Source organism: Carassius carassius, chromosome 47 (genome assembly GCF_963082965.1).
Source record: "Carassius carassius chromosome 47, fCarCar2.1, whole genome shotgun sequence".
NCBI lineage: Eukaryota > Metazoa > Chordata > Actinopteri > Cypriniformes > Cyprinidae > Carassius > Carassius carassius.
The window spans coordinates 23,363,204-23,385,855 of NC_081801.1; the positions used below are offsets into that span (position 1 = coordinate 23,363,204).

The following is a 22,652-nucleotide window of genomic DNA, read 5'->3' on the forward strand; positions in this document are numbered from 1 at the left end:
AGATGGTGGAGGGGCTCCTCAGCTTCTGTTTCTACACGTTTGTGAATAAATCTCTGAGTGTGGAGTTTCCCGAGATGTTGGCGGAGATCATCAGCCATCAGCTACCAAAATTTAAAGACGGGAGTGTCAAGCCACTTCTGTTCCATCAGAAATGACCGCCTTAGATCATAACAATGCCTTAACGCCACTCTTTTCTTACCAGCGCTAGTCCAGCCTGCCCGTGTTCCCCCAAACGTCCTGAATCAGTTGAGGAATACAGTCGCTTTAGCTTGATTCTCAGAGGAAAGAGGTAAAGTGTGCTCTTCAGAAACGCTCATGGAGCAGGAAAACGGACAAAGTCGTGTACTTGGAGCAGACAGAATGTGACTTTTAGTGATATTTTCTCTTTTTTTTATTTTGCATGTACACTGCTGAAATGTTTACAAAGGTATATCAAAAAAGGGAAATGTGCCTTTTTTGCGCTTTGCGAATCAATTTCAAACATTTCTCAGGCTAACGCAATGAGTTTCTGTGGATGATTCACTTTCATCACGTCCGCGTCTGCACGTGTCTAAACCTGCCGCGGTGGTTCTCTGGAGGAGGCAGCTCCAAATTTTAAAGCAGCCCTTGAAACAGAAGACTATATATTTTTAAGTCTCATCGAATCTCCAAGCCTGGAGCAACATGGAAAACCACAACCATAATTTGATTCAAATCTTAATCGGTTCCATGACTGACAGGAAATACTGAGTTGTTTCTCTGTTTTTTTGAATAGGTTCCGCTGAAATGTAATTTGTAGGGATGGATAGGTCACCCCAAAAAATCTTCTATTCGTTTTCCTCTTGCACTGTTTATTTACCCTCATGCTGTTCCAAACCCGTGGAACACAAAAATCTTGTCAAAGTGGCTCATCTGTGACTCATTCTCTGTGTTCCAAGTCTTATGGATTCATACGATAGCACGGTGTGATGAGCAAACTGAAATCAAAGTCATTTTTCACTGAAAATTTCCCCATTAGTGAGCTGTTGAGAACCAGATCAGTCTGGTTCATTTAGACATTTTATGATCAATTAATTTAATGTCAAAATGTGACTCAAAACACACATTTATAAATCATTGTTTAGCACTTTGGGGGAAAAAGACCAGGATTTTATATATATATATATATATATATATTAGGGGTGTAACGATACGCGTATTCGTATTGAACCGTTCGTTGGACTAATTAATTATATTTGGAAAAGAAAAAAACATTGTGAAATATAATGATATGCGTTCAACAAGGTAGCCCAATAACCCAAACAACGTAACAGGCAATGCCCCTGACACCCCCGAAGAAGAAAAAAACACCAACTTATATGTTTATGTTAGGCTACTCAGTCAGGTGCTCGCTCACTCAGTACGCGCTGAAGGCTCGTTGGAAAATGGCCAATGCGTTTAACAGACCAGAAATAGAAGATCCTCCAATAACCAACAGGTCTGGTGTTTGGGTGCACTTTGGATTCCCTGTAAGCTATAATGGTGATGGCAAGAGAGTGGTGGATAAAAACAACAACGATATGTCACATCTAGGTTACACCAGCGGGAATACAAAAAAAAAAAAAACACCAGCGGGAATACTTGAAACATGTCAACTCATTTACGCCGACATCACCTTAGAGTGTCAGTATCTGGGAAAAGACGAAAAAAAGGCGAAAAATACACGCAACAAACTATCCCCGCAGCATTTAGACAGACATTTCCAATGGATTCAAACAGGGCAAAAGACATCACCACGGCGATTGTAAGGCTACATTTACGTTATAGCCGCGGATATGAGACCTTACTATTTACCATTCATTCTATCATCACCATTATAGCTTACAGGGAATCCAAAGTGCACCCAAACACCAGACCTGTTGGTTATTGGAGGATCTTCTATTTCTGGTCTGTTAAACGCATTGGCCATTTTGCAACGAGCCTTCAGCGCGTACTGAGTGAGCGAGCGCCTTACTCTGTAGTGGAAAACGTAGGTTTTAAGAACATGCTTAATGTAATTGAGCCCCGTTACAATATTCCTTCACTAGCCCATTTCAGACAGACCGTAATTCCTGCTTTGTTCCAAAAGACATAAGCCCTATAGAGAACCAATTGAGTAAAAACACACTCAATATAAAGAGTTATAGAGTTCCATATAAAAAGTTACATCTTTGTATTTGTTCATAACTGCTACAATAATATAACATTTTCATTTTTTTTTTATAAGGAGCTGTTTTTGTTTTATACAGTATGCTGCTAAGAAAACACCATAGAAGATGGGTAAAGAATAGCTCCATCATTGTTCAATGTAAAAAAAAAAAAAAAACATACTTTGTAAGTTTTAATAAATAAAACATTTTTTTAAAATCAAGGAAATTTATCTGCCAATTTTTTCTTTTTGCTGTATCTAAAACGTACCGAACCGAACCGTGACACCAGTGTATCGTATCGTACCGAACCGTCAATTTTGTGAACCGTTACACCCCTAATATATATATATATATGAAAACTATTGTTAAAGAGTGTATATATATATATATATATATATATATATATATATATATATATATATATATATATATATATATATATATATATTGATTATTTGCTCAGGTTCACATAAAAATAACCATTTTTACTTGCAAGCATTTGGATATAAAAGAGAGAGAGGTGATGGGAAGTCACGAGACGGTTGAATGAGTTAATTTGGGGTTAATTTGTCAGATTTCCATCCACTCATAGTCATATTCAGAGGAGCATATCCCAGAATTCCCCTGCTGTCGACTGCTGTGTGTTCATGTCATCCAGTCAATGTTGGTGTTTGTCTGAAGTTGCACATCTGCCAACATCTCAGGCTTCTTCTGCCATCCTTGAAAACCGTTTTTCATTTCAATGTTTTTTTGGAATGCTCTCTGCATATTCTAAATCTGGGAACTCATATGAGGCCCACACGTTTTGACCCACTTTTCTTGTCTTAGTCTTTGATGTGTCCCTGTGGTGCCAAGTCACAGATGTACTCTTTTTGTGGTAACATCTGAACAAAAGGAACATTTGTTGCATGTGTTTGCTCGCCGTTGTGTGTCAACTGACATTCGTGTCTACGCTTCAGGGGTTTTGCACCAGATATGCTTGATTACCAGTGTAAAAGGAATAATTCATCTGAAAATGAAAATTGTTTCATTATTTGCTTTCCAACATGTTGGTCCAAAAATTGGTCCAAAGTGCTGTGTGGAAGATTCTTCACAATGCCATCTTTTGTGTTCCACGAGATAAAAAAAAAAAGGCATATGGGTTGGGAATGACACACAGGTGAGTAAATATTGGCAGAATTTTCAATTCTATGATATTCCTTCTAGTAGTTTTGTTGCACTTGAGTATCCTGCACATTTCTGGAACTTCTTATTTTGTCATCTGAACATCCAAACATTGACCTAACAACATTATTTTAAAGATACAACTATATTTGGTCATTTGACAAGATTCAGATGTTCATTTTGCCAGTCTGGCCATGTGCAGTATTAAAACACCCATGGCGATCGGAGGGTTAAAGGTTAATTTAACTCCTCGCCTGGTTTGTGAGATGTTGCATTTTCTATTTGTTTCACAGAAGGCCTTGCTAAGGGAGTGTGTGAGCCATAAAACATAGGTTGTATAAATCCAGAAGCATACTGAAATGTCTAGAAAAATGTCTTTCGTTTAATCATTGATCATTTTTAAATGAGACTAAAACTAATATAGTAACCCAGATTCTCTTTGATATATACATAATTTTACAACAAACTTTGAATACATAGTTGAATTGCTATCTTTTTTTGTCAAGAACTGTATTACAGATGCACTTTTGAGAAAAGTGTCCTGTTGTATGTAAATGTACATTCTATAAATCTATAGGGAATATATGAGTAATCACTGTTTTAAAGAATGACAGCTTAAAATGATAAGTCGGGGATGCAAGTATATTTTGTATAGTGCAACAGAGTGACCAAAGCAATGCAGATTTACAAATATTTAAAGCAGTTACATTTTACAGTAGCACTTACTACCCAGCTCTAGGCTCTTTTGACTTTATTTTATCCTTTTCTATTTCTTTTATAAAGATTTAGGCTTTGGTCTCATGTATAATGCTGTAAAATGAACTAGTAAACCTATAAATAAAGCTGTGTGTGTAAGTAACGTACCCAAGCCTGAGAGTTTGCACTACCCTAATACTGGCCTGACATAGTATATTTTGTACAAAAAATTTGTGCAGATATTATCTTTAAAGATTAAGGGCAAATCATATTTCACTGGTATATGGCTTTCATTAAAGTCTTTTTGGTTTTGTTTTGTTTGCATTTCAGTTATATGTAAAATAATCCAATGCAAAGGATATAAAATGTCTGTTTGTTTGAAAAAAAAAATAGTTTTGTATGACTTCTGTATTACACCTCTCCTGTAGTCAATGTCGATCTTTACACATATTTGATTAAATGTTGGACAGAATCTGCTCAGAGGGAGGTAGTGTCTTTGTTGTACTGTGAAATCATTGTGCTGATTTGCCATTTCTTCCCATTGTATGTGAACGTTGACACGAATCTACTTTGGACACAGATTTAGGTTCTTCTTAGCTCTATTACTGCTCTGGGCTGCGTTTCCCAAATGCATCGTAAGCTTTTGATCGTAGCTTCATTGGTTTTGGAAACGCAGCCCTATACTGTTCAGAATCCCATTAAAAATCCCATTTTTAAAATAAAAAAGAGCGAGTTATGGAATAGTTCATCTGTACCAAACACAAGTCCAAATAGACTTATTTTTTGTGTTTTGTTTTTTGATGTCATTGCATTTAAATGAAGAATTTATTAACATTTTTATTTAATAGAAAAAGAAAAAAAAATCTCAAACAACTGAACTATTTATTTATTTATTTGACATCATAAAGAATATTAAGGCTCAGAAAATTTAATATAATAATAATAAAAAAAAAAACGATTAAAGATCAAGTTAGTGTGCTACAATAAAAATATATATAATTTACATTACCAAAAAAATTATACCTTGTCACTTATTTACAATGTTAATACACTCCAAACAAACACAAATCTCATCAGAGGTGATGCTTAAATAATAGAGGTATACATACGATGTTAATTCACGTTAAGAAATAATTTACACTTTTCCACTTACATGCTAAGAAAGGAGAAAAAAATGTGGAATATTTTTTTTTTTCAAATGCTTCCTGATATACAAAAGAGTGCAAGAGTTTTCTTTTCATAATTAAGTCATCTGAAGGACACAAAATACATTCAAAAAGCCCCAGACTGCATAGAAACAGCACACGTTTTACATCATGGTGAACCGGGAAGTGCTCACATATAAAAGCATTATTTATTAGTAATAAAAATAAATCCATAATTCATTATGAGCCCCTAAATACACAATTTCTTGATTGTGGCCAAGTTAGCCGCATCAACTTGGTCCCTAGGTTTTTATTTTTTTACCTTTTGTTGAAGTTTGTCTTAAACAGTGGCAATGCATTGTGGGATGCGTGGAACAGTGACGTGCTAGGGGATTGCCAAAAACCCATACTATCACACAGACATACTAACTCGGCTTTTCTTCAGACGTTCAGTTGTTTCAAAAGCAGACTCTGTGTGTCCCCGCTCTCATTGACTTCCAGCTAGACAAACTCCACATAGTTCTCCGGAATTAACCCCGTCTTCCCGTCCAAAGTGCCCTCCAGCCAGCCTGGTTCTCTCGAGGAATGAACTACGAGACAAAGATGAGAACGGAAGATCTTTTTGGATGCCACTGACAACTTTATCTCTGATTTGTCCTTTATTTTCACAGGGGGAAAGGAATAAGGATAAGCAGAATCACACAATAACCCCCAAAATCTATCTACCAAAGAGGTCCAACAACTGATCTTTTGAAGCATTTGAAGCCTCTGTGTAATAGGCTGGGTATTGACACAAATTTCATGTTTCGATTTGATTTTGATTCACAAGCTTGCAGTTCAACTAAATTATGAATGGATTCAATGTCAATTATTTTGGATGTATATATGATACAGTACATGGCAAATCTTCTCAAGTGGGGGACAAAAAACTGTAAAATATGCCTGAAAGTCTGAATTTGTTAGCATTCGCTCTGCCGCTTCTCTTGATCTGAGGCTCTACTGTGATATGTCGCTCCACATTAAACAGCGTCAAAATGGCATTTATTGTTCGAATTTTGTAATAAAATGGACTTAATCTGAAATCAGAGACATTTTTTCATATCAGAAGTAATGAAGCTTATTGCAGTTTATTTATTTCCGTTCTACTTTGCAGTACAGTCGCAGTGAACTCGCCTGAGGTTTCATTAAACGATAATCTGATCTACTGCTAAACGGTTTCAAGTGTCAAACAGCGGCAGCTCGGAGCTCTGATGACTGTTAGCAGAGATATCAGCAGAGATATCAGTTTGCTGCACTTACGCCAACGCTCGAGTCTCAAACCTGCTTAACGAACCAGATACACCCAGTACACCCAGTGAGAGCCCGCTGCTGGGGACTTACCATCCTCGAACACAGTGCCTGCGATAAAGGACAGCTCCGAGTCATGTTCAGCCTTGCAGGCGTAGAGTGCACGTGCCTTTCGTGCCGGAGGACTGGAGAAGACAGTTTTTTGCAATCAAAATCTGATCAGAAAAATACCCACATGAAGATAATTCAAAGACATTAAATATTAAATCTGAAGGTGGTATTCAAGCTGGAAATGCTCCAAATGTATATGTTTAAGCAGGCTAATGTAATCACATAAAAAAATAAAATATAAAACTAAAAATGGTTCATAAATCACCTGACATCGGACATTAAAAACATTTATGAGTTCAAATGTTCAGTGCGTTGACATTAGTAAATAAAACATCTTAAAAGTGCAATTATATCCACATGGCTTGCTGATAATGATGCCATGGTAATTTTATGTATGAATTAATATATGTATTTATTTATTTAATGTTGGTCTTTGAAATAACTAATGTTACCATGCAAATACTATGAAATATGAATGTGTTAATCATTCTGTAATATATAATAAGGAAGCATCCATTTAAAAAAATATATATACTGGCTAATATGAATATTTGATACAGTTTTATTTATTTTAAATAACTAAAAATAATAATGGTAATAAATACAATTACACAATAAAATAAAGCCCTAAATAAAATGTAATAATAAATGCTAGTGAATTTTAATTGCAAAGTGAATTACGAAACACAAATTTACCATGTACAGTATGCAAAAATTATATTGTTAATGGATGGATACTATTGCGTTATTAAATTATTAACGTTTTTAAAGATTAAATGAGGACTAGATGACAGAAAAAGTAATCTAGACATAAAAATAGGGGCTATAAGCATTCTTAATTAAATATACAATAACAACTGAAAAATCTCTTAATATCAGCTCTAATATTAATGACCGTTATGGTACAGATATATTGTGCATTCATAAGTAAGTATAAAGAACATTTGAATAACATTTAAATTTAAACAAAGCATTCTTTTAATTATCTCCATCTATTTAGATGCCATAGAACATTAATATTCAAATCATAGTAGCATAGTACATATTTTAATAATTATATGACTGGGTGATAACTAGGTCCTAACCCTGAACCCATGCCCAAACCTAACCTTAAACCTTGCAGTTACCTTTTTTTTTATCCAGTGCTTTCTTAGGTACTGTAAGTACACTGTAATATGTACACTTACTGTAAAATAAAGTACAACCAAAATATGATTGGTGTACATTCACTTATACTGATCATTCTTCAAGGAATACATCATCATACATACAGGAAATGCAACAACAGAAATGACACAGTATATTATTACCCACAATCCATCAAACATAGCCCCAGTGATGAAGTCAGGTGATGGATATGCTCAGATGTGTGGAGGGAAGGCGTGAATGTGCGAGGTGGAAGATTAACACCGAACGATTAGAATACTGCACTGCTATAGATAGCTGCCTAAGCAGGCCAGAGCGGGACACACACCTGACGGGGGACGATTCGCTGGAGGGGGCAGAGAGCGTCGGCCACGAGGGGGAGCGAGGCGAGGTGGGACTGGGTGAAGCCGGGCTGTGACACACAAACACACACACTGTGTAATCCCAGCACCGGCATTTATGTTACGACAGCTGCTGAGTTACAACTTTCACAAGAGACTTTAAGAGGTAGTTGCATCATCGGTTTAAAGAAATAAACATAAACGTAGTTAGACATGCTCTAGAGTTTCATGCTTAAAGGAAAAGTCCAGCCAAAAATAACCATTCTGTCATCATTTACGCAACCCATGTCTTTCATGTCATGTGTGAACACAAAAGGAGATGTTTGGATGAATGTCAAGCTCCTGAAATGACCCTGGTCACTTCATGTCACAAACTGTAGCAGTCAAACATCTCTTTTTGTCTTCCACTGGAGAAAGAAAGTCAGACGCTGGTTTAGTGAATAAAAGATGACTGAATTGTGATATTCAGTGGAATTGTTCCTGAGTTAAACATGCTGAGGATACACATTAGTGATAATTCATCTTTATGTATCTTGAGTAATCTGATATGGTTTGTGTTGACATGTAATGGTTTCTTTTTTCCTTTGAATATTTTTTACCCCTCTCAAAATTGTCCATGAAAACTTCAATGCTGACTATAAAAATGGATGAACTTACCCTGTCGACACACTGCTGAGAACCTTTGGATTTTGACTGCAAACAATAGAAACAATGTTAAAATATTTTTGCTACCTCATGTTAACATGCATGAATATACAAATATGCACAAAGAAAATAAAAATAAAAATATTAAAACATTAAAGAGTTGTATCTCCATGCATGGTCATGCAAGTATGAGATACTGTGCAAATAATTTTCACATAATATTATTATTATTGCTATAATAATAATTATACGTTTTTTGTTTTGTTTTTTGATGCTCAATACTCTTGCACTTTCTAAATATTTCTGTTTGTTTCAGCGTTCTGACCGTCACATTGGCTCATCCAATGCTACAAGTTTGTGCTACAACTGTTTGTGCAGCCACTATAAGATGGAAAGCCCGAAAAGTTCAATTTGGCGCAGAAATGACACATTTCACCTTTCAGCTTAAAGGGATAGTTCACTCGAAAAAATGAAAATTACCCCAGGATTTACCCTCAAGCCATTCTAGGTGTATATGACGTTCTTCTTTCAGACAAAACATTGTTATATAAAAAAGTGATATATATAAAAAAAAAAAAGTCCCAGCTCTTCCGAGCTTTATAATAAAGTGTCATAAAGTGCATCCATCCATCATAAAAGCCACCCTCTCGTGGACACGCGTAGGACAGTTGTTAAAGTTGTGCATATGGATATTTTTCTTACACAAATGCATCGACTTTGTTAACCCCCTGGAGCCATGTGGAGCACTTTTTATGATGGATGGACACAATAATAAGGTCATTTTTTTCGTTTTTGGGTGAAACATCCCTTTAATGAAACAATGCTGCTGTAGAATGAATCCTCTGTTGCCAACTAAACGTCTGTTCTGTGTGTGACCAACATCATTTATCCAAAATAAAATAAAATCTTAAGTGGGGCATAAATGTGGATATCATCAATATTTTATTTACACAGGAGCAGATGAAGCTGCTTATTAGACACTGTGGAATTTGTAGCCAGGCATCCTTCACAAACAAACACACTCATCACTAAACTGTTGAGCATCCATTCACAGTAGATAGTGGGGTTGTCATGGGAACAGCTTGACCTCAAGTACTGAGTTAACTGTAGTAATCTGAATGTCCACAGTAGTGTGAATAGACTCTCACTCACCCGAAGTCAAACTACATTTAGTCTCCATTCTTCTGTATTTACTGTTTATACAGTGGGAAGTTCCTGTGCTCATTGGTCAGTATAAGAGTTCTTGCCATGCCATAACATGCTATTTACAGTTATGATGCAATATTCTGTTTATTTGTGCATCACTGTGTAAGGCCGATTAAACTTGCCAGGAACTATATCTTTCTGCAGGAGGATAAAAGCTAACGAATTTGCTGAATAAAATAAAATATTTCTACTGAAATTTGTTTGTATTATGTTGGCAAAATTACATGATGTTGGCAAGAGCATCCATTAACTATTTATATTGATTTCTTTGTGGCAAAGTCTTACCATATATTATATTTTGTATAACATCTGTAGGATATATTATAATTTGTAGCTTTTGTAATCTGTTGTATTGTACACACTACTGGTCAAACGTTTGGAATCATTAAGACATGCTTAATATTTGTGTAGAATATATTTGAAGAATAGAAGGTAATATATATATATATATATATATATATATATATATATATATATATATATATATATAATATATTAAACGTGTCATTGCTTAATAAAATTATTAATTAAAAAATAAATTAATAAAACGAATTGTAGTGTATCATGGTTTCCACAAATTAAATAAATAAATAAAATTAAGAAGCAAACAACTGTTTTCAACACTGATTATAATAAGAAAAACAAGAAATGTTTTTGAACACCAAGTCATCGTTTCAGAATGATATGAAATTCAATTATTAAAATTTAATTCCATTGTCGCTATGATTTTACTGTATTTTTGAACAAACAATTTAAGCCTTGAAGAATACAAGTCTTCTTTCAAAAACTTACTTTTACAAAAAAATTTACTTTTTTTTCAGTACTTTCATCCTAATTTTGGGTAAGATCACCTTGGGCCCATGCCACGGTTACATATGCTCTGAGGATATCAGTGAGGAAGTAGAATATTATGGCGCAACTTGCTGGGTATCATTGCCACAAAGCATTACTGTACTAGATGTTCAGTGCCAGTGCCACCTACTGACCAAAGCATCATAAAAATGGTTATAACTTTGGAATAATTTTGCCTAAAGCTTCATGTCTATATTACTGTAGCCGCTGGCTTTTCCAAATACAGCAGTTTATTCATTTATTTTTGCTATAATTCCCACATAGTTACTAATGAAGATGCCAAATAGGAAGTCAGTTAGGGTTAGGGTCTTGGAAACACTTCTACATATTGACATGAAAATTATTAGTAATGGCAGACACCTATCATCGATCTGATCTGAGAAAACCAGTGGTCACTGAGCCACCTACTGGTTATAAAGTTATCAAACTGACAATAATAGTAAATCTAATCACAGCTTAGCGACTCATTTTCCTTAATTCACTTTTGTGAATGGTCTAACAAATCCACTCAACAGTCTGCTTGTCCATAATTGCTGCCAGAAGCTATATTTGTATTTGATTTTATGTATTACATTTATTTTATCTTCCACAACGGCCTGAGTATTTCCCAGTCCACTATGGTAAGAGGCATCCCCACAACCATAAGCAGTACAAACAGTTTGGAAAAGGAATGGATGGACGGCTATATTATCTTTATCATTTTAATATATTTATTTCTCATAATATGTATTATTTTAGTTTCCTATGACTTTTATCCGAGTGTAGATGTTTGCATACACTTGCCCTTTGCATTCAGCTACTTTAATTTCTTGTAAAGGCACCACTTTCATTTTCTAGACTGAAAGCCAACATAATTCGACTGATCACACGTTCTCTCAGTAGTTAATCAATCTCCAGGTCTCTATTGATTTACAGCCTGCTGGGTCCTCTGAGGCCTTTCAGATGGCCACACTTAATATATACGTCTATATATAGATGACAGCATTCATCTCAGTCCTGTGGCTTTGAGCCGCCAATCGTCACAGCTGATTTACCACACACACTAGGTTTCCATGCTGTATAGGGACTTTCCATAGGCGCAATAGCTTTTATACTGTACGAACTGTATTTTTTATCTCCTTATCCTAAACCTACCCCTCAAACAAAGCTTTCTGATATTTTTGATTTTCAAAAAACTATGTTCTGTGTGATTTATAAGCTTGTTTCCTCATTGGGACCAAAAAATGTCCCAACAAAGACAAGGATTTTGGATATTGCCATCTTTGTGGCAACATTTTGTCCCCATACTGTACCATAGCGTACTGTATACCCAAACCACACACAACACTGCTGTGACTATTAATCAATATCACGCACGTTTACCTGGATTAACCTTCACTGACTACAAAACAAATAGGTGCTGCTCGGATTGCAAAAACAGGATTTTCGGCTTAAACCATACAAATATTTAGATGCTATATAACTGCTATCATGACATATTTGAATAAACCGCTGAATTTGATTTTTCTTTATGAATCTGCATTTCACAGCAGTCAGTATTGCTTTTTAATATTTCAGTCCAATAAACCAAAGTAGGTTAATTTAGTTATCCTACATTCTGTTCCTCTCTATATTATGTAAATGCAGATCTGTCATGACAATTCTCAGAGAGTTTATCACGGTCACATGGCAATATTAATGTCTTAGGTCTTGGCGGAAAATATTTGTTGCAGCGGCAGCAGAGCAAGTACTGAGACTGCTACTGCCAATACATCCACAGACATGCTGCTGTGAGCATGCAAGAAATACTGCTGCTGCACAAACAGCATACAACAAAATATCCCCCATATATAACATACATAAAATATCCACCATATATAACATACATAAAATAACTCCCATATATAACATACATTAAATCACACCATAGCAGATCTATACAGGTGGAGCTGGGGGAGGTAGAGGGGCAGTGCAACTGCTACAGCACTAGCCAAGAATATGAATTCAAGCTCATTGGCTGCTGATGTAAAAAGAAACTGCATATGAATAAGTATGTGAATATATCAGATAGAGTTATAATTGGCCTGTGCCATCTAGAGTTTCATGAATTATTTTGATTTTGTTATTCGATTAAAAATTGTCATGACTCATGACATACAAGGTAAAAAAAAGAACAAAAAAAGTTGTTTTTTGTTTTTGTCTAATATAAATTTATTTCATATAGTGTACTATTACTTTCTATACTATTTATATTAACATTACAACCATATTTATTACAAACAAAACACGAAGTTTGTGCATTTAGTACACAACATTAACTATACTGAAAATGTCAAAAGCACATTGTGCATATTTTATTTGTTACAACTGTTGCTTGTCCGTTATTTTTTATCTGCTTTTTAGTCATCTTCTTTTGGGCCATTTGCCAACAAACAGCTCCCTTTAAAGAGTAACTGTTTTACAAAGATGAAGATCTTGTATGAATTCATAGAATGGGAATTATTCTTCTAGAATTTTTATGAATATTTTTTAAGAAAAACTAAGTATGAAGGTCCACCCCTAATATACCTGTCACCAGGGCAAAGCAGATCGTACAAAAACATATGATTGAGATTTGTACACCAACACATAAAACAGTTATAAATAGTCAAAGATTTTGACCCATTTAGACCCACTTGTGGACCAGCTGCAAGTATGAAGCCAGGCATTATATCATTGACAAGGTAATCAGTCAAACATAGCATTCAATCACGTTTTACCTACATTTAGCAGTTACTCTGCTCCCATTCACGTCATGCTTCGTGGGCTCAATGGAGAGCAGAATGAGCTCAAGAGAGTTAGAAGAGTCGCTGTCTTCCTCTGAAATGTTAGTGTTACTTTATAAAAATGAGATTTATTACAAACCATTTAATCTCATAATTTGTGATATTTCTTTGGTTGTGTTTTTGCATACAATCTTTTTTTTTTTTTTTTTAAACAAACTAATTTTCCTACCTCTACGGTCAAAAGGTTCCTGCTGTCCACATAACTGATTCTCATATAAACCTTCTTATCAGTGAGAGAAATACAAAGCTAACACTCACTTGTAGCAGCTGGCTTGCTTTCTTATTTTCCCCTCAAACTAGGCCATGGTGAAATATCTCTAAAAAAATAACAAAATATCCAACCAAATACCCAGAAGTCACACATTGGATCAATAAAATCTAAATTATACATGCTTATTAATTATGTATTCACACTTGATACTTGGTTCTTTGTTTGCTTCTCATTATGTATGTTCTTGTGTGTGTTTCTGGCTTGAAGTTCGGTTGCTTGCTCTGTTAAACATGATGCTATTTGCATAGTTTGCAAAAAGAGAATGTTGTTAACCATTAGAGAGAGAGACAGAGAGAGAGAGAGAGAGAGAGAGAGAGAGAGCGAGAGAGAGACCTGTGCTGCCAAATACCAGAAAACCAAGCAGCATGAGCAGACAAAACAAGCCCAAAATAAGCAATAAATTGAGAATTTGATTAATTTCTTAATTATAAAACTGGATGAAACATAAAATATATAATATATATATATATATATATATATATATATATATATATTGTGACCAGTCAGCTGCCTCCTCCCTGATTGTCACCGGCACCCCGTCCTAAATCGCCGCCCTTCACCAGGCTCCCGACTGGAGTGGGTGTGTGAGAGGAGGGGCGCTGGACGAGTCAGGGCTGGGGTTTGAAAACCGATGAACTGATGCTACTGCGCATGCGTGTAAAGTATTTCGGAAAGTGTGATAAAAGATCTATATACATTTTTATTATTATTATTATTTTTTTTTTAAGATGAATGTTTCTAATCTGTATATTGTAGATTATGTATAGGCCAGAGGGGGTTTCAGGGAAGTTGGACAATAATTAAGACTCTAAAGACTCTATGTTTAATAGGAATAAGGGATGATTTATGAAATATGTGTACTGTATTTATAGTTAATGATGACACATTCACAAATTTAGTTTGTAGTAAACAGAACATGAACACGAGTAGAGCAGCTGATTATACTGAACTGCAGCAAGTGCCGGTTAGAGTGATTCTCGTTCTCGAGTCAAGAACCGGTTGCATCGGTTTTCGGATCATCAGTACACTGAACCAAAACCGTTTCTTTCGGACGTGTCCGTTTTGAGAACAGAGGAGCTGATGATACTGTGCATGCGTGATTCAGCGTGAAGCCGACTGACTCACAGAGCGTCTGAACCGAACTGATTCTTTTGGTATTTGATTCTGAACTGATTCTGTGCTAATGTTATGAGCGCGGGTAAACCGAGGGCTTGAATGAAGGGGCAATCTGGCGAAACGTAAGTTCATTTAATAACAAATAGCAAATGGTTTATGTATAGTGGTTTCTGCGCTGATGACACCTAATTTATTTACTTTATATCTTCAAGACTTAAATCCTCGTATGCACATTATTGCTGTTACTGTATTTGTGTGCGTTGTTGCAAAAATTAATTGTAAATTTTTCATGATTATGAAGTTTTTAACTGACTAAAGTTATGATTACTGACTTTTTATATTTATTGTTTGATAGAAGTGACGCCATTACTTCATCGCCAATGACGTCATTACGTCGAGCGTAAAAGAACCGGTGAACCCGTTTTTTTAACCGGTTTATTGAATCGAACCGAAGACAACAGATTCCCTGTTTATTTTGGACACTCTTCCCTTTTGGACACTTTTATTCCGTTTTATTTGATTTCTGTTAATAAAAGCCTCTCCAAGGCCTAACGCCACGCCCACTGTGTCTGTCTTGTGCTCCTCCCGCCACACTATATATAAATACTGTGTATATCTGCATTCTGGAAATAAGCCCCAAAATGCAACTTCTAACTTTTTACATTTATAATTGACATTATGGGGAAAAAAAGCCCAAGTTGCTTATAATAAGCGGACATGGCAACACTGCAAGACTACCTGCTACTTCAGCCAAGTCAAAGCAGAACATGTCTTGACTTGCCATGACAGTAATTAATGACTTTGTGTATTATGTGCTGAGAGGGAAATATTTCTATGACAGTATTTTTAAATGTTTGGAGGCCAGAAAATATTTTTTTCCCCCCACAATAATCTTGGTATCACTGTGAGTGTATTTCACAGGAATAAAGTTTTACACAAAACAGTTCTTTTTCACGTGAAACATGAGAGTGTAAACTCCTGCTGGTAGTGTGAGATTGGGAGAGGGCCGAGGACAGACTCATGGGGAACACCAGTGAAAATCAAGACCTCAGTGCTCATGGCTCTCCACAGTAAATATGTTGGCAGGAAATTGAGAGAATAAAGGGCTGTGCTGGGTTTCATAATTTCCGTTCACATAATAAAACCTCAAAGAAAGCAAAGACTGTAGCCAATGTAAGGTAATGAAATGAAATGCAGATTGTCTCAAAACATTGTTCAGTCTCTGATAAAACCTGCCATTTTGACCCAGAAAAGAAAGATAAAACTAAAAACTATAAGATAATAAAGATCTCCAAAATTACCATATAGTAATAAAGATGTCATTATTAATTTCAGATACTAATAATTTAGTAGCAAAGATGCTGTTATTTGTGTTCTTGCTAAAGCATAGTTATGCGATTACTGGGGTGTTCTGAGTGGCTGCTACTGTACATGGTTGCTCTATGATGTCTCTAATTAATGAATTTATTTAATGTATTATTAATTACACATTGTAGCTGATGTTCTTTATGCTTCTAGTTAACCAATAATTTACAGTACTTGTCCCAAGAAATACAACAATCAAATCAATCTAAAATTCAATACACATTTTAAAAACTGTGAAAAGTAAATAAATGAATACAAATCTAGCATCAAATCAAAACATGGTAATACAATATATGTGGGAATAAAAATCAACAATAACTAATTAACTAGTTATATAAGCCCTAAATAATGATTGAAAAAAGTTTAATTCTCTTTCAAATATTTTAATAGCGTTACAGAAATGTTTTAATTTTGTTTGTCTTTTAAACTGTATCGTAAACCGTTCCATGATTCCACTCCCTTCGGTGAAAATGATGACTGCCCCAAGGCTGTTTTGCATGTTGGTATATCCCCTTTTTTGTTTCCTTATTAATTGACAAATAACCTCAAGGGTAAAACCACTTAAAAAAATTTTTCCAACACATGAAAATTGTATGAAACAGTTAACAGTAAACAGTTTTTGTTCTTGTTATTTCCAACAATGCCACCTCATTGACATAAGTTTATGTATTTCCTGTTTAAATAGAGATAATTTAAATAATAACAGAATAAGGATTTATTATGAGAAATTCAGTACATATATAACTCGGCTGTTTTACTTGATATGTAAGGTCTAATAATACAAAATGTGTTCACAAAATTGTATTTGAGGTCTTTGCTGTTTTTTTTTTTATTCGGGTAAACCATTAATATACAGTATAATGTAAAAAGTAAAGTGTTCCTAATAATGACCTCTGAGGAACACCCATTTCATTCCTTTGATAAGAGGAACTTATACAGGTAGTATGTATGTTGATCACATTGTTCTTAGACTCTAAATATTAGTTTCTGGTTATATCATATTCTGGTCTGAAGAAATGGCTCAAAACTCTCATTCATTTCCTTCTTTTCACAAGTCCCATTGCTTAGAAAAGTAATGGCAAACATCACCCCAATAAGCCATGTGAATTTAAGATATCAGTAGCACATAGAGTGGAGGATAAGTTGCACTACGTGCTAAAATGTGATATTTTGAATTAGAGCTTTCTTTGGAAATAAAAGATGATCTATTAAGTTTAATCTATTACTGTATGTAGAAATCCTCAAACATTGAACCAACAACAAATCAATAGGTGCATGTACGTTGAGCTGTGCTGCTTATACAGTCAACATTTGCCCATAGGTCATTTATATATTCATGTATTTAATATGCATTACAGGTCGAAAAAAAATGGTCAAGCAAAACTATATTATGACTACTTTTGGTGCAAGAAACTCTGACTAAAGGTATGGTCACATGCACCATTGTTTGGCACAACCCAGTTATTTCAATAGGAATCTGTGTGATCTGGAGTTTCAAGTGAGGGTGAAAAAGTTCAGGTTTCAGTCATGTTTAAGTAAGTCACACGAAACAGAAACCTGATTGGTTTGATAACTGAAAATTATAGTTTTATAACTCTTTCCCCGCCAGTATTTTTGCAAAAACTTGCCAGCCACCGCCAGCATTTTTGATTAGTTTCACAAAAATGTTATGGCCTCCAGAATATTTTGTTGTAGGAATATTTGAACATGCAATACATCAAAATAAAGAACAGAGCCTTTACTTAAAAAAAAAAAAAACTTATTTAGGTTTCATGAAAAAAAAGCAACATTTTGATCAAAAAGCTGAGAAAATAAATTTTTATCAAAGACTTCATATGGATCATGTTCAGTTCGATGATCAAAGCATAAATGCATTAGATCGCTTCTATCAACACCCCCAAAGCTTCACAGTCCTTTACCACTTCTGGGATCACCATTTTACTCTGGAACATTAGGCAGCTTTCATTTATATGCTGTTGATTTCATATGCATTGGATTTCATTATTTTTCATATGCATCTGCTTACATATGAGATCACTTGTTTCTACCTCTTCCTATTCTGTGTTTCCGATCGGGAGATTGTGGACTCATTCAGGAGATGCATAATAGCACCCCCGAGCATATAACAGTGAAAACCCAGAAACCCGGAAAATTCCGGTGTTTGGTGGGGGAAAAGTTAACCTTTCCGAACACTCCCCCTTCCTTCTGTTGGTTAAAATCATTCATGGCATTGATTCAGCCAATGTTGTGTTGGACTGGCCGGGACGCTCAAATACACAGAGGCAACAAAGAACAGGAGACAGTATTTGAAATCACTTTAGCTTTAAAGAAAGTACTTACAGTGAACTAGGCCGACTCTGCTTGGGCAGCTGAAGCCCATCGTGGTCTCCGTCTCCTGTGGGTAGGCTGTCGAGTCGAGAGAAACTGAGTGCGATGTTGCAGTTTACTGATGACAAGTCTGCACTGGAATTTACTACCACACTGTTCCTCTTCTCCACTGCTGACGGAAAAGCAGAAATGTTGCTATCCTAATGAAAAGTTAATAGTATGCTAATGTAATTACCCCAGCCTGTGGCTAAAACAGGGTTTGGTGGGATCTAGTGGTTTGCATTTATTTGAATGGCGGTTTGTATTTCAATAAGCAATTCAAGTTATATTGCTAGTGATTGCTGTCTTTAGACAATAACTCAATGGGATCTAATACTTGGGACTAGTTTACTTGTCACATGAAAATAAAAGTGTTAAGATAAAGAATTATCATCATTTTAGATGTTCCAAAGAAAGCACTTGTTGGTGTACCTTTGTCTTTGTCTGAAAATGAGGGGGTGTGGAAAAGAGTGAGTGGTCTCTCGCTGCAGGACGGGGTCTTGCTGCCTTCACTTCTCCGTCTGGGTGGGTTAGGCTGGGAGTTGCCCTGACCTCCTCCAGACACGGGCATGTCTTTGAAAATCTGCAGAGCCAAAAGGAAATTCAAATCAACATGAAAATGTCAGAGTGCCACAGTGATGGGATGAGTGTCTCCACAGAAATAGAACCGACTGAATGTTGCTACTGATCCTGGGAGGATATGACCCCACAGATGTGTAGTCATTTAATGAATTTTTTTTTTTTTTTTTTACTCTTTTACTATACTAAAGGATAAAAATATCATAATATGTTGGGAAACATGCTTACATGCTATAGTGGACTGCTTTTAAAATACTTTAAAGTTGCAATTAAATTTGTTCAGTATGTGCCTACATATTTCATGCATCTTTCCTGCAAAGATTTTTAACAAGTAAATTAGTTTGACATTTACACCACGTGCTCATGTGTGATGCACTTGGAATAGAACTTTCTTGAACTAGATGGTTATTAAAAAGAAATGCTACTTGAATCATGTTACATATTTCAATTGCAAAAATAGCAATAACTTACAGTACATTTAAAAAACAGAAAATCTTACAATGAAAAAGAGCAGTTTGGGCACTATCTATTATTGTATACTGAATCACTTTAAGAATTCTGAGCAAAAAAAAATAAAAAGTGTGACGATGAATTGATGTAGTCACAAGTCTTTATGCAAAGAGCCTATTGTGTGGTTGTGAATGAAAAGCTTTTGAGGATCAGTTTTATTTTGCAATCCTGCTGTACATAACTTAGTAAATTTGTTGAGATATTTAGGATAGGTAGCCAACAATGCTTTTAGGCTGAAGCTAAAAGATTCATTACAAGTTTAACCTCATTCACAGTGGAGCATATGAGAGTGCCATGTCTTTAAGGCGATGAGAAGTTAATTGTACAAGACACGATGACAACCTTGATCATAAAACCCATCCACTTTACCCATTCATGCAGGATTAAGTGGCCATATGTCATGTGACACTGGGCTCATCTTAAGAAATCAGCCTTGAGCTGATTTGCATGTTGCCATGGCAACCACTCTAAGCTGCTTTACCCTTTAAACTCCTGCTGGGTTTGAAGTTACCCATTACAGCAAATGTGGACTGAGTGAGTCCCTTTGAAAGGGAATTACATCCTTCATTCGCACCTAGGTGTCAGCAACACAGCTCATGCACCTTTATGCTGATTACGGTCAGAAAAGAAGTGACCAATAGAAATGAGATAACCTAACGAACAATTCACTCAATAGCTGTGCACATCATCACCAAAGGTTCAGAAATAAAGCTCTTTTACTTAACGCTTAACCAATTTTCCTGGAGTAATATGGTGATGAGTGGCTGGTATCCATTTCTAAACATACCCGTTCATGGTTCTCGATTAGGATTTCCACCACAATGTTCTGGAACTTGATGTCCATGATTGCAGCGACAGTCTCTTCCTGAGGCCTCAGGAGCGTAGGGCCGAACACTACGCCCAGGTTAGCCACCGTCATCAAGTTCTGCTGGTGGTGACTGGCCACTCTGGTGAGAGAGAAGTCATTTATTTCTTAATGTATTGTATCATATCAATCTTTAAATCCATATAAATCTAAAAAAACACACACAAACACATATCTTACTTTATAGGCATATAAATATCAGCAATCATCTGATATCATAAGCCATAAAAGCCTGAGACATCAAAACGCAAATAACTAAATAAAATCATGTGTATCTGGCAAGCAAGAGTGTACAGTGAACAACAGCTTTAAACTAAAGCTACTGTCTACTTAAAAACTGAGAAAGCATTTTATACGCCCCACTCTCATTAAATGTCAACACAGGAAATACCATTTTGTTCATCAAGTCCTTTCATGTGGACTTTAATGGTGTCACTTTTTTTAACCTTCAAACTTGCAGCCATCTGGTCAAATATTTAACTAATTTTACACAATTATTACAAAAATGTCTGATCAGCATACTGTAAATATTAAATGATTCCCAAATAACCTCATGCAGATGCTGTTGATATTCACTGCTACGGATTATGAATCTGATCTTTTGCAGAAAGCTGCTTTGTGAAAAGCATTTTTCGCTTTGGAGTGGACTTTCTCCGTAAAGCTCTAAAATACTCGTGGAGCTGTCAGCGTCACAGAGGAGCGGCTCTGCAGAGCTCGGCCGTCAGGGTGTCAAATTAAACTCGCACAAAAGAAAATGGAGCTGGGGAAGGAGATGGAGGAAAGGACAGGTGAAAGAAAACAAGCCGCTCTTTTCAGCTGGGCTAACATAAAGAGGAAGTTAAGGTCTTTATTACTATCAGCAGGGTTGTGGTTTTTACAATAGAAATTCTCTTTGGTCTTTGCTGGATTTGTAACACAGTAAAAAGGGGGCGTCAACACCAAAACTTACTCGGCCAAGTGTTTCATGAGAAGCTCCAGCATCTGGCGGTTCTTCTCAGGGAGACGGTGCACTATGGAGTGGATCTCTGCCACCCTCGCCTCGGGATTGTCCAGTTCTAGGAAGACCGAGAAAGAGGAAGTGAGAGAGAGTAAGTGGTTGCAAAGGAAAACAAGCACATTTCCTTTTGTTCCGCATGAACTGTAGGCGTTTTACTGCTGTGTTTGACTCAAGTGCATTCGCAGCAGGAATGGGAGTCCAGTCTCACTTGCTTCGGCCATGTACATTTTCATGTGCATTTCAACATTCACTGACACGTTTCAGGTCTGAAACATTGCATCTGTTGCTGATGTTGTGAAACAGAACAAAAGATCCCGTTCCTGATTCTGCGAGGTCACTTCCTCACACAGTCTGGACCCACACAGACACATTATTCCAATTAAAATGACATGAATGCTTATGTGTTTGCGCGTATGTGTCTGAATTGTTGTAAAAGCACAGTGCCACCTAGTGTAAGCGATGGCTACAGCGGTGTCCATTAAGGGCAAAGCTAATCCGCCAGACACAGGCTCTTAAAGGTCACTGAAATATTAGAGTGATCTCTCTGGCTGCCATGATATCCTAATAATCCCCAGTAACAAGAGTACAGCGAGAGAAGAGAGGTATAAAAGAGGGTGTTCTAGATATGATAACGGACAAAATAAATAAATCAAATAAATCAAAACTGCAAAAAAAAAAAAAATTCTTACTTAGCATTTTTGTCTTGTTTTCCATTACAAATATCTAAATATTCTTAAACTGTATATTTTCATTCGAAATATTAAGTCTTGTTTTCTGAAAAATTCTCAGAATTTTGATAAAATATCTGCCAATGGGGTATGAAAAAGAGTCTTGATTTGCCCTTGAAGTAAGATTATTTTTCTTACCTAATTGGCAGATATCTTTTTTTCGTGTTTTAAGCAAAAATAATAATAATAATAATAATAATAATATTTTTTTTTCAGTTTCAAGCATTCTACCTTAATTGTATATATATATTTATTTTATTTAATGCATAATAAATATTTCATATATTCAAAAAAATAGGAAAAAAAATAT

The 22,652-nt window shown here is 35.7% G+C and overlaps 2 protein-coding genes across 3 annotated transcripts in view; one reads left to right on the forward strand and one right to left on the reverse strand.

Moving 5' to 3' along the window:
- LOC132130862 (glucocorticoid receptor-like) overlaps positions 1 to 1,145 on the forward strand; it is a 31,455-nt gene extending 30,310 nt beyond the window's left edge. Inside the window, exon 9 of the mRNA XM_059542701.1 lies at positions 3 to 1,145. Coding sequence (XP_059398684.1) covers positions 3 to 155 — 153 coding nt within the window. The 3' untranslated portion in view covers positions 156 to 1,145. The remainder of the gene's footprint in view (positions 1 to 2) is intronic.
- A 3,738-nt stretch (positions 1,146 to 4,883) lies between these two features.
- LOC132130034 (rho GTPase-activating protein 26-like) overlaps positions 4,884 to 22,652 on the reverse strand; it is a 78,851-nt gene continuing 61,082 nt past the window's right edge. Inside the window, exons 17-24 of one of the 2 annotated variants that reach the window (XM_059541620.1) lie at positions 21,567 to 21,672; positions 20,540 to 20,699; positions 19,096 to 19,246; positions 18,637 to 18,796; positions 8,695 to 8,730; positions 8,025 to 8,108; positions 6,533 to 6,624; positions 4,884 to 5,742 (exon numbers count right to left, since the gene is read on the reverse strand). In XM_059541620.1, the coding sequence (XP_059397603.1) occupies positions 5,654 to 5,742; positions 6,533 to 6,624; positions 8,025 to 8,108; positions 8,695 to 8,730; positions 18,637 to 18,796; positions 19,096 to 19,246; positions 20,540 to 20,699; positions 21,567 to 21,672 (878 nt within the window). In that variant the 3' untranslated portion in view covers positions 4,884 to 5,653. The remainder of the gene's footprint in view (positions 5,743 to 6,532; positions 6,625 to 8,024; positions 8,109 to 8,694; positions 8,731 to 18,636; positions 18,797 to 19,095; positions 19,247 to 20,539; positions 20,700 to 21,566; positions 21,673 to 22,652) is intronic. The other variant, XM_059541621.1, reaches the window with a different exon arrangement.